The following is an 18,187-nucleotide window of genomic DNA, read 5'->3' on the forward strand; positions in this document are numbered from 1 at the left end:
TATAATTTAGAGAATGGTAAACTAAGTTCATGTTATTTAATTGTTATACTTAGGATAAGGTGTTGCATAATATAATTAAAGCAAATAAGTCTTGGTAAAAAGGGTGAAAATATCTCGATAAAGAGATAAACTCAGTAAAGTGGAATTGCTCCATCGCCCTATCTGCCGCCCGGTCTGGGTGGTGCTCGCCCGGAAGGGCGCGAGAGTGGTTCTAGGACTTTGCTCCGCCGCCCGGTCGGGCAGCCGCACCCTATCGGGGGCGACTGGAGAAAAAGAATTTCAAGGTTCGCTGCCTCGATCTAAATTTTACAGCCCTACAGGGCGCGAGACTCACTTCTGGATTTTGGAGCTGACCGCCCGGCAGGGCCACCGCCGCCCAACCGGGCGAGAGGCTACATGCTTTGACGTTCAAATTTGCTTGATCGGTGGTGGCCGACCCAGTCGGGCGCGGGCTGGTTTGTTTTGAGAATGACGGTTATCGTCAGTTTCTTGGCATTGTCTAGCTTTGATTATTTGCTTAATATAAATATGTTTACAACATATGATGAAAATATATTCAAGGAAAAAGTTAGTTTTATTTTCTCTCGAAAACCAATTGCAAGCCCCAATTATCTTCATCATAATTATTAAGTTTTGATTGCATTTGATCAAAAATATACTACGTACTATTGTGATTGTCTTTGTTGTATCTCCTAGTAATTTTGTGATATCCGGTGTGTTTAATCAGAGTCGAAATATTACTTTGGGAAAGAGATTTTGTTCACGCCATGAAGAGTTAATTTGTCCAAGTTGGTTGGGATTTTTGTGACCTAGTAACCAAATTCCCCAACAATTTTCACATCGGTTATATGGGAGGCTCATGTGGGGTTTTTATAGGACAATGGGCTCCCCTTGACACTTTTCTTCTTGAGCTAGTTTTTAGGGATGACTCTTATATTGTTTAGTATCATTTCTCCTTTATGCCTGCGGTAATGATAGGATCAAATTATACAACTAGTCCTATTTAACTCATTTTTTAATTAACACTACAAACACGAGATTAAATATCAACACGGCTATGTAGCTCTAGAATTTGCTTGATTCTCCTCAGTATTAAACTCGGACGGTCCGATGCTCTAGAATTTAAGTTACCAATACGTTAAAAAAACTTTATTTTTATTTTATAAAAAACCCACCTCATCTTTATGGAAAAAAAAAAATCCCCCTCATCAATCCTATTGTATAGTATTACTCCATAAAAAGGAAGAACCTTTCATATGATATTCAGACTTTCAGAACAGTAACAGAGCTGCCTAAATCAACAGTAAATTCAGACACAGAAAAAAAAATTGTGCAAAATGGACGCCGCAACGAAGGAGAAGGTGCAAGAAACAGTGCTGGAAATCCTTCGAACAGCCGACATGCAAAAGATGACTGAATTCAATGTTCGTACTCTCGCCGGCGAAAAGCTCGGCATCGATCTCTCCGAATCTTCTTCCAAGAAATTTGTCCGTCAGATTGTCGAAGGCTTTCTTCTTGAACAACAGCGCCAAAACGACGCCGTTCAAGGCGCCGCTGATGAAGCAGAACAAGAACAAGAAGAAGAGGAGGAGGAAGAAGAAGAAGAAAGTAACAAGAGACGTTCTGATGGCAAAGAGTATGATGATGACGGCGATCTCATCATCTGTCGTGTAAGTTTAATTGATTTTTCTGTAATTATTTGAAAAAAAGTTTAATTCTTTGGAATGATTTTTTGATTTTGATTTTTATAAACCCTAATTTGAGGGTTTTGTGTGATTTTTTTTTTATTGTACTGCTTTTAATTTCTGCTTAATGTTTTGTCTATTTGGTTTGTGAAATTGTTAATTGGTGGATATTATTAAAACGGGTTTAATCGGATGAATTATTTATGCAGTTGTCGGAGAAGAGAAGAGTGACGATTCAGGATTTTAAAGGAAAGACATTGGTGTCAATTAGGGAGTATTACAAGAAAGATGGAAAATTTCTCCCTACATCCAAAGGTATTACTCTACCATTTTACTTCCTGTTTTCGTCACTATCATTGTCATTCTATATTTGCATTTTTCAATGATTCTAATCCATAGTGCATTATTTGAGAGAACAGATTGTCATTAAATTTGTAATTGATTATCGAGGAAGATCAAATTGATTGTTTTGGTGAACAAGTATTATGTCGGAGTGTTAAGGCTACTTGTACCCTACTAGTGTTGGGCTGGGGAACCTGCGAATGTGCTACAATTTATTGAATTTTTGATCCGAAATGATGTGTCGAGTGTCTATTGTTGGAATAAAGAAAGGAAATTCAAAGGGTCAAATATGGGCGCCCGATCGGGCGCAAGAAGAGTTGCAAAATCTGGAGTTCCGCCACCCGACCGTGTGCGAGAGCAACCCAGTTTTTGGTTGGGTGCTTGCCCGACCGGGCGCGTAAAGACGTTGGAAAAATTGTTGTTGGTTCGCCCGACCGGGCGCGATAGCAACCCATGGCGCAAGTTCGTCCATTGGACTCCAACGATTCCCTTGGATTCCTCTTCTTGTTTGATTTCTTAAAACCCCCCATTTAAGAGGTTGATTATGATGATTAAAAACACTATCATTATTCTGATTTTATTCTTCCATTGATGGAAAATATTCCTCCATGATCTTCTACCTTCTTTCATCCATCATTATAAATTGAAGGATGATTTTATGATTTTATACACTTGAAAAATACATCAAACACCAGCTAAACACTCATTTTATATTGGGCATAAGTTTCTTAACTCCAACCTTCCACCCAAAAGTGCCTTTGAGTGGAAGTGGTGTGTTAACCTTAGGGAACGTGCCGACGAATACTATTGAGCACCCCAGTTGCGTCGGAATTTCGTTTTCAAGTCCGTGAATTTGCTTCACGACACACTGTTCTCATTCCTTTTTTGTGAGATCACTTTTTCGGTCTTGCTTAATATTTCATACTATATGTACTAGACTACTCCTTTATTTACAACATCTATAGCATTGTCTTATTTTCTGTTATGAGATGCGGGTACTTGAGGTGCAAACAAGAGTGATAAATTTTTCAGTTTTTCTAGGCAAATAACATAGTGCTTCACTAGACATCTTTTAGTGTTTGTGTGCTATTCACCAAAGCCTATAGTTCAATGGAATTAATAGGTTGAGACTGGAATCTGTGAATGCTCTGTCAAGATTTTTCTTGGGTAAATTAGTGCTCTATTAAGCCGTTTATGAGAGTTCGCTACTTTGTATATAGTTCTGTGTGTCAATACATATATCACTTTCAGGGTCACTATTCCATATAGATTTATGGTGGATTTGAGGTATGCTAATTTAGTCGGGTGTGGATATGATTGGAGTTGAATTAAGGAAATCCTGTCACTCAAACTTGAATGTAATGTTGCCTTTGTTACTTTCTGAATTTTTTTAACATGCAAGTTAACAAGTGTAAAGCTTTATTGTAGTCTGGTAAAGTAAACTGCTTTCGGGAGCATATATGAATTTTGATGTTTATGCTGAATTTGAGTCAAGTATTGAATGGACATGAATGAGTACTTCTGTTCGTTATGTAATGTGGGCAGCATATTGGTTACAGCTTCTGCTGCCTCTCTATTGCCCTAAGGGCCTAATGTTGAATTGTTGCCAAGCAATTCTTCTTGTGTTTTGCAATTATATGTTCTGGTTACTACTTACTATACCTTTAGTGAGTCCACTCATAGCTCTGCATCACCTCCAAAGGGATCCTGGAATCGCAAGCTCTTGAGAGAATCACATATCTACTTTCTAGTCAAGAGATCACACAACTTTAATTTATCTCCTAGCAATCAAAATTACTTTCAAGTCTTTTGATTTGGACTAGGTGGTTGTTCTGTTGTACAGGCTCCACCTTTGTGGCTGTGTGTGTGTGTGTGTGTGTTTGTGTATAAAATCTTTGTACCCTTGTTATAATCCCATCTCCACAATAATGAATATACCGCCAAAATTGTAATATTTGATTAGAGGTATTTGTAATTACTTAAATAGGAACCAGTTTTAAACCCCTTTCTTTAGCCGTCAGCAATTTGGAGCAATTGAGAATTTAAGGGGTTAGACCTGTTAGTCATACTTTGAAAACTTGATGGGGGTGTTATGTTTAATTAGAAATTATTAAGGGCTTTTGATCTGTTATAAAGAATATTTGTTATTTTGAACTTGGGATGATAAGATTGAAGACTGTAGAGAAAATTCAAATAGAATTCTCTGTAGCAGTTTTAAGCTTGTTGAGAAAATTCATTGTGACATTGTGCTGATAATGTGCCATCATGAAACTTCAGCATTGTGTATTTGTGCTGATAATATGCATCAGTTTAGGGATGCTTTGTCCTTTTATTGCAATATATACATAAGTATGCTGTCATACGTGCAGGGATTAGCTTAACTGCTGACCAGTGGTCTTCCTTCTATAAGAATGTGCCGGCTATAGAAAAAGCTATCGAGAAAATGGAGGAAAGGTTGAGCTGAGGCTGAAGCTAAGTAACCCTCTTAGAACAGATAACTCTTATAATTTGGTGTTCCAATGTTCGTACGTTGTGGCAGTCGTGTTTCACTGCAGTAACTGCCATTTCGTTTCTTGAGTTATCTGGGTATACATTTTGCAAGACTTGATGATATGGCCTTTGATAACTTTTGGAACAGTGTACAAGTCGCGTAGTGTTTTTTATTTTTGAGACATGTTGCCCTTATGTTCGAAGTAGTGTATATGCAATGCAGTTATATTCTGCTCCTTTGGCTGCAACTCAATTCTCATATTGTGTTATACAGACTTAAGTATGGTAATAAAATATAATGTTACCTTAACCTCATACCATCTTACTCTCCCATCTGCACACGACAAAGAGCCATTTTCTCAACATAAGTGTATTTTTGATAGAAATGAGATGAAATCGGTTTCTAGTGACTAGCGTTATAGGTTGTTGGGCGGCCGGAAGGTTGCCACGAGTAAGTTAGGTTGGAGACCGAAGGCAGTTCTCCGTGCACCGGACACGTAGCTTACCGAATCAGTAAGTAGGAAATTGGTTTTTGTTGTTCCTAGCTTCCAGTTGTATAGTACACTTAGGAAGAAAAGGGGGGTGTAGGTAGAAGTACCTACTCTAGGGTGTAGGTCTTAAGAATTAAAGGACGAGTGAACCATAAATTTCTCTCATTGAAGTTGTACCTCCCACGACATGACTAGGCTTTGCCCATGGCCTTGATGTGACTTATGCTTGATTTATCCAAATATCCACCATCCAATAAGTCTATTATGCACCCTGATCTTAGCTGGACCACAGGCCCATTTACGCTACAAACTTCATTTCTCGCTAAAAACCTAGGCCCATACACTCCCACTTTCTTTCTTTATTAGTTTCGCTACCAATAGACATATTTTTTTAAAAAAAGTTGACGAAAATTTTAATTATTTCATTTCCTCTTTCAATTGCTGAACTACACATTCTCTCTCCTCTGCAAATTAACTAACCGACATGGAAGAAAAACAAGAAAATAGTGCAGAAAGGTAAATTAAATTTGAACACTTAGTAAAAAAATTTGAACACTTTACAAAAAATGAACATTTAGTAAAAAAAATATGAACACGTCACAAAAAATGAACATAAACATCCAATTTTATATGTTCATATATTTATAAGAAAATGTTTATTTTATATGCATTAAATGTTCAGTTTATATTACAAAACTATTGAATAATTACGAGTTTGACAAGCTTCTTTCAAAAAATTGATGTTTATTAAATAGTGTTGTATTTAATATACTACATGTTCAAAATTTGCGATTGTTCAGGGTTTTTTTACTAAATGTTCAGAAGTATAAGAGTGGTACATTTCGATAGTTCATATATTTTTACTAAATGTTCAAAATTTGCAATGTTCAGATTTTTTTACTAAATGTTCAAAATTTGCAATTGTTCAGATCTTTTTACTAAATGTCCAAAAGTATAGGCGTGGTGCACCTATTTCTAGATGGACCAAGGTCCATAGAAGATTTGCGATCCACCACCACCTATTCTCTTCTCCCTCTGTATTTTTTTTTATTTTAAAAAAATTAAGAATATTCTCTCCCATCTTTACATTTCAATTTCTTGAATACTAGAGTTGATTTAATATTCTTCGTATAATATTTGCAATATTATCACTATTATCAAACTTTGGGTGTGTTAATATTTATCTGATTTTTACTTACTTGAATTTAATTGAATTTATCGAAACTTGGGTGAACTCATCTAAACTTGTTAGAATTTATTTCAGTTGTAAATTAAATTTAGGTATAGGTATAAACTCTTATAAAAAAAAAATTTGAACTTGTCAAGTAAATTCCCATAGTGCTCATATTATTTTCACTTATTTCATAAATGATAAATTTAGATTAGGGTTGATAATAGGTCGTGCATTAAATTTTAAATCCAAAAATTAATATGTCCAATGACTTATATGAATTTTTTTTTTAAAAAAAAAGTACAAGAAATGTCCAAAAACATATATTCCATATCTAAATTTTAGAAGTCCATATGTAAAAAATTGTCTTAAAAGCTCATATGAAATATCTACTAATTTATATCAGACTATCAGTCTCGTACAATACTTATAGACTATGCTTAATAGATGAACAAGACCTAAGCATATAGATTTATGCTACAGTAACTATCATAGCTTTTAAATGTACAAAGATAATTTTTCTCATAAAAAAATAAAAAACAAATAAATAATAAATAAAAATATTTGCACAAAGATGATACTTCAACACTGTACATGATAGCTTGTGAGGAGGATTAGAGTTGGGGACAAGTTAACAAAGCATAAAATTAACCGTGGACGGTGGGATTTAACCCCACAACGAAAATCAAGCTAAAAGTTGTGTCATGATCTATTATAAAGAAGCTTATGCACGATCCATCTAACGTTTTGTCCCTTTTATGAGATTAAATTGGCTTTCTTCTTTCTCTCAACTGGTTTACTAACCATGCTTAATTCTAGTGGATTGGAGAGAAAAAAGAGTGCAAATGCAAGAGCAAAGGTGATTTGATTTGGTATTTTTTTTTTTTTTTTGGTGGGGGGTGGGGTTTGGTTGTCTCATTCGCAAAAAAAGTGTTTTAAGAAGATACCACTTTGTCTTAAGAAATTTGTCTCCTTAAAGCAAGAAAAGTGTTTTAAGAAGATACCACTATGTTTTATTTTATAAATTTCAATCTACGACAAAGAGAACCGACCCTAAACTAGGACCCCAACATATTTTTGTGGCTATGCAATTATACTTCTCATATAGGTAGGAGTGTTAATTCGAGTAAACAGTTTAGATTTGAGTTGGATTTATCAGTTTCGGGTTATAATGGGTTGAAATGATTAGCGGGGGTGGGTTTGGGTCGGTTTTGAAAATCATCGGGTCAGTTCGGTTTGGTTTTTTTTATTACGGTTTTTATTCGGGTCGAGTTCTAATCAGATCGGGTTGTAGTTGGTTCGGGTCATAATCAGCTTGGGTTGAATCGAGTCGATTTAAAAACGGGTTTAGCCAATTTAAAGTGGGTTTCGGTTCAAAACAGTTCAAGTTCTAATCAGGTCGGGTTGTAATCGGTTTGGGTCATAATCAGTTTGGGTTAAACCGGGTCGGTTTGAAAATGGGTTTCGGTTCAAAACAGATCGGGTGAAATCGGGGGTCTGATCATTATCGGTTCAGGTCATAATCGGTTTGGATTGAACTTGGTCTGTTTGAAACGGGTTTACCCAATTTGAAGTGGGTTTTAGTCCAAATCATATTAGGTTAAAATCGAGTCGGATCATTATCGAGTCGAGTTAGTCAGATAACGGGTAGGAACGGGTCATGTTATAATCAAGTTAAGTCATAAATAAGTTGGGTTTATCGAGTTGTGGGTCGAAACGGATTAGTTCATAGACATATTGGGTTACGAGTGGTAAACGAATTAGTCATAAAGGGTTACCGGTGGTAAAAGCTTCGGTATCAACAGGTTACAGGTCGTAAACAGTTCGGTTTCAACGGGTTACGGGTTGAAAACGGTTCGGTCATAACGGGTTATGGGTTATAAATTGTTCGGTCACAACGGGTTATGGGTTGAACCGATTCAGGTTTATCGGATTTTTGCCGGGTTTAAACGGTTTTCGGTTTAACATGGGTCGGGTTACTATCGGGTTCAGATGAAATCGGTTCGGGTTGTTTTCAGTTTTGGGTTGTAATAGTTGGGCTTGTTAACAAGTCTGGTTAGTAATGGTTCTCACAAATTCGGTTCGATTCAGTTTCGGGTTAGAAAAAATTGGATCGGGTCGATTTTCGATTTTCAAAAAATGGAATTTTTACGGTTTAGTTTCTTTTCGGATTGATTCGAAATAGTCGAAATTAACGGTTCTGGTCAAACTTACAGCTCTACACATAGGACTTCTACGTCAGAATTCTATTAGTAGAAATTGGTGCATCACTTGCTTTTTGGTGTTCATTTTTTGTCGTTCATTATTGCTTTTTCAGAGTTGAAATGACGACATATATGAGATATATCTATTTGAGTATTTGAATCGATTTAGCTGTAACATTTTATCTTTCGTAGCTTTGTGATCCTCATCCCTTGCTCCTCCTCTTCACTAGCTACTTCACTTGCTAGTTTCTCACTCTTAATATTTAATTTATCTTTCACGGTATCACTACTCACTAGCTCCTAATCTCCTATCACATCTAATTATACAAATGCTACTGCCTAGTGCTATTATTGCATTCGTTTGATAAATGTTAATGTACGTGTTATTTAAAAAACTAAGCTGGCCTCAACAATTATTATACCAGCACTTTTCCAAGTGGGGTATGGTAAGAGATTTTTTTTCCCAAAAAGCACCAGCCATGTTGAACATTTTGAGGTTAGATATTTTTTTTTAAGAAACTTGTGTGATGTTTTATTATTATACAGTTAAAATCTAAATTAGATATTTTTCGGATCGATTTTAGATTGTGTTGGATGTGGCTCTAAATACTATAATTAGTCATAAGTCAAAGATTCAATTTCTTTAATATTCGACCACTACAAACTCAACTTCTTCACAACCTCCACCTGCATGCATTCATAACCCGACAATTATACTCCCTCCATTCCTTAATTTGTGGCCTGTATTTCATTTTTGGGTAGCCAAAATTAGTGGCCTATTTCTTTTTAAATAGCGTACTTTTTTACAAAATTACACTTTTTTTGATGAGTTGTCATCAATTTTCTTTTAATTTAAGTACTAATGACATCATTTCCCAACACCTTCTTTCTCCCTATGATCTTCAATAATTACTACTCCCCCCGTCCCATAATTTTGCGCCTGTATTTTGGGTGTCCCAAAATGTTGTGCATGTTTCTAAATATAACACATAATCATTACTTACTTTTAATCTTTCCCATACAAAATACACATATACCCAAAAAATCATTCCTTACTTTTTCTCCTTTTCATACAATATTTTCTACTTTTTATTATTTCCATACAATATTCTCTACTTTTTTTCTTTCCAATAGAATGTTCCCCTACTTCCACCATTTTTCTTAATTACCGTGTTTTTTGAGAAATAGGCACGAAATTATGGGACGAAGGGAGCAATTACCTTTTCTTTCTCTCTATCTCTTTCTAACCCTACATACATATTTGTACTCCCAATTATTAGTTTTAAGGAATTTACAACTTTTTTAAATTATTAAAAAAAATCAAATACACCACTAATTAAAGTACAAAGGGAGTAATATAATAACGGGAATCAACATAATGTTGCTTTTGAACCCTACACGATACATGATTGCAACTATTCAGGTAACGCCGCCATGTTGATAGGCTGCTCTTGTACTTCAAGTAGTGAAAAGTTATTGCGTCATGTATTGACGTTGTAAAGTATGCTTACCATAAAATAAATTGCCCACGTGGTTTTGGAGTTTTTGCGACTTTAAGGCATCACATTTCACACATTCACATCATGCTTTTAGAAAGCAGCAAAAAACCATGTTCTAGTCTAGATGTTTCGATTGTGCATGTTTATTAACGGTTTGACAAGTATACGTTTTGTGTTCAATTGATACGTTATTTGCTATATCCATATCCATCATTTTTAAAGCTAATAAAATGTATCACATATTCAAAATAATCATATAATAAATTTAACTTTTTCAATTAGGATAATATATTGCATTATATATAGTACATAATAATTCATGATTAATCAATTAATATTACGGAGTACATCATAGAGAAATACAAGTAAAATTAGATCATTTAATGTGAATTGCTTGATACATTAATAGGAGTACACATGCAATTACAAAATAAACTATTAGTAACAACCATCAAACACTCATGCTTTATGCATTGGAAGAAAAAACACGCACACACAAACTCACACCATACAATGGAAATTATTCAATTTGGCTCATAAGCAAAGACAATCTCTTAGACTTACAGTATAGTCTGGTAAGCTCAGTGGTGACCGAATTTCTTTGAGCTCTCTTAAACATCGTAGTACACCGATGTGTGAGCGAGCTATTGAGCAAAGGTTCGTTGGCAATCACTAATCTCACCATCCTTAACTAGCACACCCTGCACGAATGTAGGCAGTAGTACAATCATTCATCAGTAATGTTGCATTAGGAGGAAATTAAGTTACGTTGATACTGGAATAAAAAAAATGTTGTATAAACTATTGTGTATTTAATTTCTTACAGTTTTATTTAATTAATTAATGGCACGTATAAGAAAAGATATAATAAGAAAGGACCTCTTACATATATATGTATGATGCATTGATGCTTAATTGTTTCGTATCACTTTGATGATAAAAGGTATGGCTTCAACGCGAGCATCATTAGTCTTGTAGAACTCGATATGATCTTTAGCACGAAGGTTTCTAGCATGGACAAACTTAAGCCATTCACCGGAGACTTCAGCCAGGCTTAAAATAGTTGCAACTTACCCTATTATTCAGCTGGAAATACCAGCAACATTGACCTTCAAGATCGAACATTTTAAACCAGTATGGACATTTATTGAGATCGATAGGCAGTTTTTCTATAAAATGGAAATGTTTTTTTGGAAAAGCAAATCTATGCTTCACGTTTGTTTCTGATAGTTTCTTATAAAAACAGAAACTAGCATTTTGATAATTTGGTTTTTCCTAGAACAGGTTTCTTATAAACGGTCATTTTTCCTACAGAAACTAGCATTCTGATGATATTATGGCCCCACCTGATTCTGGGGATGGTGTTTTTCGGTTTGTTCTTTGTGGTTTTCCTAAACTGCAGGGTCCATCTTCGGAGGTATCTGATCTTATTCCTAGTGTGACTCGTTAGCTTCTTTTGGCGTTCGATGTTGCTCTCCTAGATAGTTTTCTATCTAAGCGTTTCCGTTCGGTGAAATATATTCCTCCTAAGTGTCGCTTGAGTTTTTCTCGGGTTCTTAAAGGAGCGCTTGATAAGGTGATCTGCAAGCCTGATGACGTCTCTTGTTGGGTTCAACTGCTTGTGTTGCCTCTCTGTGTTCTTAAAACCTTTTCTCCGAGGAGTAGTCGTGAGTGTTCTTCGGGTGTCAGGCGGCAGCAGTAGGAAGAGAGTATCACTGCTGCTATTCGTTCTTGGTGTGAGCCTGGTGGTTTTGTGCATCTTGTGCGGGATATGTTAGCTGATGTGTCTCCTCCTTTGTTGGATGCTGATGATGAGCATGATTTGTCTGAGCGTAATATTAAGCAATGTAAGAGAAAGATTTGTGATGGACATTACACTGCTGCGGTTAGGGTTCTTTTGTCTTCTGGTCTTGCCCCTTACAATGATGCTACTCTTGTTGATTTACAAGCTAAGCAACCTTTCTTTTGGGCTCCTATCTCACTGGATATCCCCGTTGATCAGCCCCTTATTGCTACACCTGCTATTGTTTTGGATCAGATTAAGGGTTTTCTGCGTGGTACGTATGTCGTGCGGTAGAGACGGCTTACGTGCTCAAGATCTTATGGATTGCTTGAGTGGTGCTGCAGTATCTATTTCGGATGAGTTGGTAGACTCTATTACGCAGGCGGTTAATCTTTTTCTCGCTAGGAAATATCCTGCTGAGTTGGGAGAATACATTGTTAGTGCTTCTCATACGCCACTTGTTAAGCCTGGTGGTGGTATTCGGTTATTGCTATGGGTACCTTTTGGAGGCGTTTGGTTTCAAAGGTTGGGGCTACTTTAATTGGTCCACGTCTGGGAAGCTATTTAGGAGGTCTTCAGTTTGGTGTTGGTGTGCTGGCGGGTGGTAAGGCTATTCTTCATGCTGTTAATCGTTTGGTTGAGGCTCATGGTGGTGATGTTGGCCTCTCTATGTTGCTGGTGGATTTCCAGAATTCCTTTAATTTAGTTGATCGTACGGCTTTACTACGTGAGGTCCGTCTCCGTTGTCCAGCTCTCTCGCATTGGGTTGAATTCTGTTACTCTTCTCCAGCTAGCCAGACTGTTTTATGGGGAGCATATCTTAAGGTCATGTCAAGGAGTGCAGCAGGGTGATCCTCTTAGCCCTTTGCTTTTTTCTTTGGTGCTCCATCCGTTGGTGTGCCGAATCAGGGATTCTTTCGACTTATGTTTGCATGCTTAGTATTTGGATGACGACACTATTATTGGTGACACCTTGGTGGTAGGAAAGGTTATGGAGTTGATTTTGGTGGATGGACCTTGTCTTGGCCTCCATGTAAATGTTGAGAAAATGAAAGTTTTCTGGCCCGCGGAAGAACCATGTAGCCGTGTGGTCGGTGTCTTTCTTCCAGATATTGCTCGTCCTGTACAGGCTGTTAAGTTGCTTGGTGGTCCTGTCAGTGCAGATTCTTCTTTCTGTGGTGAGCTTGTTTCGCAGAGAGTGTCGAAGACCATTGTGCTAATGGATGCTGTTTCTAATCTTGATGATCCCCAATGTGAGTTGTTACTTCTTCGTGCGTGTACTGGGGTTTCAAAACTCTACTTTTCTATGCGCACTTGTCCTCCTCGTCTTTTTGAAGCGGCCCAGATTTCTTTTAATGTGGCCCTTCGAGCTTATTTGGAGCACATTGTAACTACTTCGAGGCCAGGTTTTGGTGATTGGCAATGGCGACTTGCCACCTTACCTTTTACTTATGGTGGATTGGGTGTCTATTCAGCGGGTGATGTTCGGCACTATGCTTTCCTTGCGTTGCGTTTGCAGTCTTCTGGTCTTCAGGCTTCACTTCTTCGCAATTCTGGTATTGTTGGTCCAGGACTGGCCTTCGATGGTGCTCTTAGTCTTTTTAATAGGATTGTGGAGACTGACCTTATGCGTAACCCTAGTGAGATCGCTGCCCCCAAACTCATGAAGAAATTGGCAGATATATATGTCACGAAGGTCACTGCATCTGTAGAATCCACTTTCTCCTTATCTCCGCGTCAGGTTGCCTTATGAAAGTCCTAACAGGGGATCACACATCTGCCTGGTTGCGAGCAGTCCCATTATCAGGTTTGGGTCAGACTATGAATGGTAAGGCTTACCGTTGTGTTCTTTGCTACCGGTTGGGTGTTCCCTTGTTCTCCGTTTCGACATCGTGTTCTGTTTGCTCAAGGGTTTTTGATGGGGATATTTATACGGGGATCATGCAGTGTCTTTTGCTGGGATGGTGGGTATTAAGCATCGGCACAATGTTGTTCGTGATACCCTTTTTGATATTTGTTTTCGCTTTGGGAAATTTGCAAGAAAGGAGGTTAATGTTGGGTTGACTTGAGGAAACGACGGGGCTCTTCGACCAGCAGATGTGTTGCTTTATTCTTGGGATAGAGGCCTTGATATATGTGTTGACTTGACGGGGTCTTCTCCTTTGACACAATCTGGGTTGTCTGACTTCGTTCCTGGTCGTGTTGTGTCGGCTGCGGCTCAACAGAAGCGAAACAATTATGGGGCGTGTTGCAGGGCTATTGGCTATGGTTTTTTTCCTTTCTCCTTTTCTTTATTGGGGGAATTAGAGAAAGATGTTATTGCGTTGCTGAAGTGGGTTCAGGCGTTCGCTAGGACTCAAGATATTGGTGCTCGTGCAGCTGCTCACATCTTCAACAGGATCGGGTTCGCTATAGCTAGAGGGGTGGGGGCCCATATTGTATCTCGGCTTCCCACTAATTTCTTGTAAATGAATTAACTTTGTAGGTTTTTGTTTAATAATAATAATAATAATAATAATAATAATAATAATAATAATAATATATCGTTTCACACAACCTAAACTATTATTGCCAATAATCATATAAAATGTAAAACATATGCACATTTATCATATTAATGTTACAAGATTTATTAAGAACAGAAAGACTGTCATAGTCTCATAGACAAGTTTTTCTCTTTGATTTTATGTTAGATTATAAAAGACATGAAGTAGATGGCCAATAAGGATAAGTAACCACAAGATCCCACATTGTACGTACATACCGTTATTGGTTAGAATTGAAAAGGGTCAAACCTTATACTCTTTAGATTCATTAATTTGGTCATCATCAAGTGCTTTTCAATGAAGAATAAAATCTTCGTCTATATATGATTAGATTATAATTTGGAATTATTATTCTATGATTAGATTATAAAATCTTCATCTCCATTAATATTTAATACAACCCACACATGCAGACCAAAAAGGGGAAGCCACACATACAGACCAAAAAGGGCACATGGACCTACCACTGCAAACTTGACAAATGACGGTATATATAGAAGCAAATCAAACAATGCAAGAACAAGCAACAATCACATACATACAAATTAAAAATACCGTTACATAACTAGCATAAGCTAGCTTAGTATACTCTTATAAGTAATAAATATTCGTGTTGTACGCATACATGGAGCTGTTCTTAAGAGAAAGAATGGAGCTACTTTTCACCAAAAGGCTAACTCGAACAGATGTTGGCGTTAGACTGTCATGGCCGTCTGACCATTTTGATCTCTTAATCGATCTTAATCAACCACCTAACAGATTGGAATTTCAAGTATATGACATGGAAGGGCGCAACTGGACTCTAACTTGCACCACTAGGTCCGGCAGGTATCCTAAGCCTGTCATATCTCGCGGCTGGAGGGAGTATGAACTCTTCTCATCATCCTCTACACAAATACTCGTATTATATTTGAGTTTGTACAAAAATTAAACATTGGTCAAATTATAGTATGAACATCTTTGTCAAGCTTACATGTACATTATATTTGGATGAAAACAGGTTAGTAAAAGAGAACGAATTACGCGAAAATGATGTAATCAAGTTTTACAAGAATCTTGATCCTGGTCCACCTATCTTCATTCAAGTGATGCGTAATGCTCAGCAAGGGTAGGTATAATAACTATAATACGAGTATATATACTCGAAGTCTCTAACCAGTTCTGATGCCACATTTTTAATTTTTAATAGAGGAGAGACAAAGAAGAGAAATCCACATCAAAACCTAAGCTAGGTTTCATCTTAAAACAAATAAGTAATGAGAGAAGTAGTCTTCTTGAATTATAAAATGAAAGCTCTTTACTTTACCTTTCAATATGTGACGCATAATATTACTCACACACTTGCACTTAACTATGATGCAATTAAATAATGATGTTATATCCCTCAATTTACGGTGCACGAAAGGTGGTTTATGGAACTATTGGTTATAATTGCTGAAGCTATGAAATATTATAACCAGGAAATTTGTTGCTAGAATTTTGATGTTTGTAATTTTCGTTGGTATTCTTTGATCCAGAAGAAATTGATGTGATGTGATGTTTCGGGACTATTTGATATTTGAGTTAAATTTGGTTGTTAATGAGTTGCATTAATTTTTCGAGCATAATCGATTCTGACCCAAATTTTGAAGCTATTGGAAAATTTCTTAATGTTAACCTTGGTTAATTGCAGTTGTCCTAGGGCGTATTATCACCTATGCCCACCTATTATAAGATTGTAAAGGAGCAAATTCTAAGAATCAATTTGGCTGAAATTCCCTTTTTTTTTTTTTACTGATTAATAATCAGATTGATTACCAATTTTATAAAGAAGAGTAATTTTATTTTTTCTTTTGCTTTCTTGAATGTGATATTGCACTTAATACTATCCTACTAGGTAGACATTAAATGTTAAAATTTATGGTTAAATTGATTATCTTGTTAAGAATATGTAATTTAGACCCAAAATAATCTAGAATGTCATTAATTTTTCTATGAAAATTAAATAAGTATGAGCAAAAGCAAAGTTAGAATCAGAACCTTTTGAGCATTTTGTTGTATAATTGGTTGATTGAGATTTAATTTATAGGAAATATGTCTTCTCTTTGATACGAGTATTGGGCAAATGAACTAGTAAGACAAAAGATGATTGTACTGCAGATTGAGATTAAAATTTAATTGTCGAGTACATGCCTAAAAATTTTCATTGAATTATGAAACCTACATATTCTTCGAATTCATGTGAGTTTAGAAGATATATTATGTAAATTTATTTCATGTGACCTGCTAGCTACTTACCTAAGCTAGTGCATAATTTGAGCTTAGTGGAGTGTTAAGAATCTTATGATACACGGAGAATAGTTGTTGGGATTTAGCTAAGTGTACAACATATTTAATGAAACATGAAACTAAACTAGCTTAATGTTAACTCTTTTGCTTTAGTTGCTGACAACATATTTTAATGAAACATGGAACTCTTTTGATTATATTATTTGTAGCTAGTCTCACTCTAACTCGGTCCTTTTGCTGCTTAGACTAGGAAGTTTTAGATTAGTTGCTTGTGTTTTAATTTTTTCTTGTATTTTAATTTTTTTTTTTTCCTATATGTGTCTTGTATTTGTGTTCATCCTTGTCAATAAGTAGTGTGGATTTAATTTGGCTCTTATTGATTACTGAGACCTAATGTCTTTATTGATCTATATATGCATATACGATACCCATCACACAATGTTATTAACTACGACTTTAATTTGTTGTTAATTTTGCCGTATGATGATTGTATATTATTAGATTCAAGGGATCGGATCATGTGACATGTGAGGGTGCAAGGTCAAATCAATAATGTCAAAACATAGATGGCGTGTCATGGTTCTCTCTTGTTTTAGTATTGCATCTATGAGAAGTGAAATGAGTCGTATAGCTAGAATTTTAATACAGTTTTTAGACTAGAGTTGAATAATATACATACAATGTATGATTTTATGTTATTAGATTCTATATATTATGAGAAATGAATTTGCTTTTATTGTTTGTATTGAGCTAAAGAGTATATATTAGATCCTTTATTCGAATCTTTTTTCACCAATGTCTTAGTTATAATAGAAAATTTAAACTCGAATTTTTGACATGAGCAATATTGTAAGAGTTATTATAAAAAAAAAAAAATAAATAAATTAATGCTTTAATTTCCAAGACTAAAATAGAGATTTAATAGCGTTTACAAAAAAGTGCTATTAAAATATTGAATTTCAACAGCGCTTTAAAGAAGTGCCGTAATTCTTTTAGCAGCGCATATAATTTATAGCGTTTCATAAGTGCTATGTTTTTAGGGAAAAAAACACTATTAATTGCTTAATATGGTGTAGTATATGAAACCACTTAACATAATTAATCAGTCATTTATATCATATTTGAGAGTTTAATAAAGTTTAAATGGCTTTACCAAATTATCCAAATGCTAGTTTCACTTTTAGTAAGCCATTGTCAAAAACAGACGTGAAGCGTAGATTAGCTTTTCCAACTTAACATGTCCATTTTAAAGAAGAACTGCCTATTGAACCAAATTTTATTATTTCGTGTAGTCATCCACAAAAATCTTCTTCCTCCATCCCTTACGATCCAATGCTTCATGTTCATGTAAATTCATATACTTCATATCCTTCCTAAGTCCTTCCAAACCAATTCATTTTCGGTCTCCCTCTCCCTCGTTTAACCCCTCCATGGTCCCACTCTTCCACTCTTCGAAACGGTGTCTCCGTGTTACATGCCTAAACCAACGCAGAAGATTTTCCCTTAGTTTGTCTGCAATGCCTGTCACACTTACTTTCTTGCGAATAACCTCATTTCTGATTCTATCTCTTAGAAGTGTTCCTGCACATCCACCTTAACATGCGCATTTCTGTAACCTCCATCTTTTTAATGTGCTTCTTCTTAGAAACCCAATATTCTGTACCATAGAGCAACACTAGTCTTATGACAGTCTTGTATAATTTTCCCT

At 36.0% G+C, this 18,187-nt stretch overlaps 1 protein-coding gene across 1 annotated transcript; it reads left to right on the forward strand.

Moving 5' to 3' along the window:
• The first annotated feature begins 1,115 nt into the window (after positions 1-1,115).
• LOC110719711 (RNA polymerase II transcriptional coactivator KELP-like) lies at positions 1,116-4,832 on the forward strand. Its single transcript, XM_021898700.1, has 3 exons — positions 1,116-1,670; positions 1,895-2,000; positions 4,397-4,832. The coding sequence occupies exons 1-3, from the start codon at positions 1,338-1,340 to the stop codon at positions 4,489-4,491; spliced, it is 534 nt and encodes a 177-aa protein (XP_021754392.1). The 5' UTR covers positions 1,116-1,337; the 3' UTR covers positions 4,492-4,832.
• Positions 4,833-18,187: the final 13,355 nt, after the last annotated feature.

This window comes from Chenopodium quinoa, unplaced genomic scaffold, assembly GCF_001683475.1.
Source record: "Chenopodium quinoa cultivar QQ74 unplaced genomic scaffold, ASM168347v1, whole genome shotgun sequence".
In the NCBI taxonomy this organism is placed as follows: Eukaryota; Viridiplantae; Streptophyta; class Magnoliopsida; order Caryophyllales; family Amaranthaceae; genus Chenopodium; species Chenopodium quinoa.

What these genes read in the sequence shown, in the direction of transcription:
- LOC110719711 (XM_021898700.1), top strand. Translation starts at nt 1,338, where the DNA reads ATGGACGCCGCAACGAAGGAGAAGGTGCAAGAAACAGTGCTGGAAATC. An exon ending in GCGATCTCATCATCTGTCGT is followed by an intron (nt 1,671 to 1,894) that starts GTAAGTTTAATT and finishes TTATTTATGCAG; the next exon opens with TTGTCGGAGAAGAGAAGAGT. An exon ending in ATTTCTCCCTACATCCAAAG is followed by an intron (nt 2,001 to 4,396) that starts GTATTACTCTAC and finishes TCATACGTGCAG; the next exon opens with GGATTAGCTTAACTGCTGAC.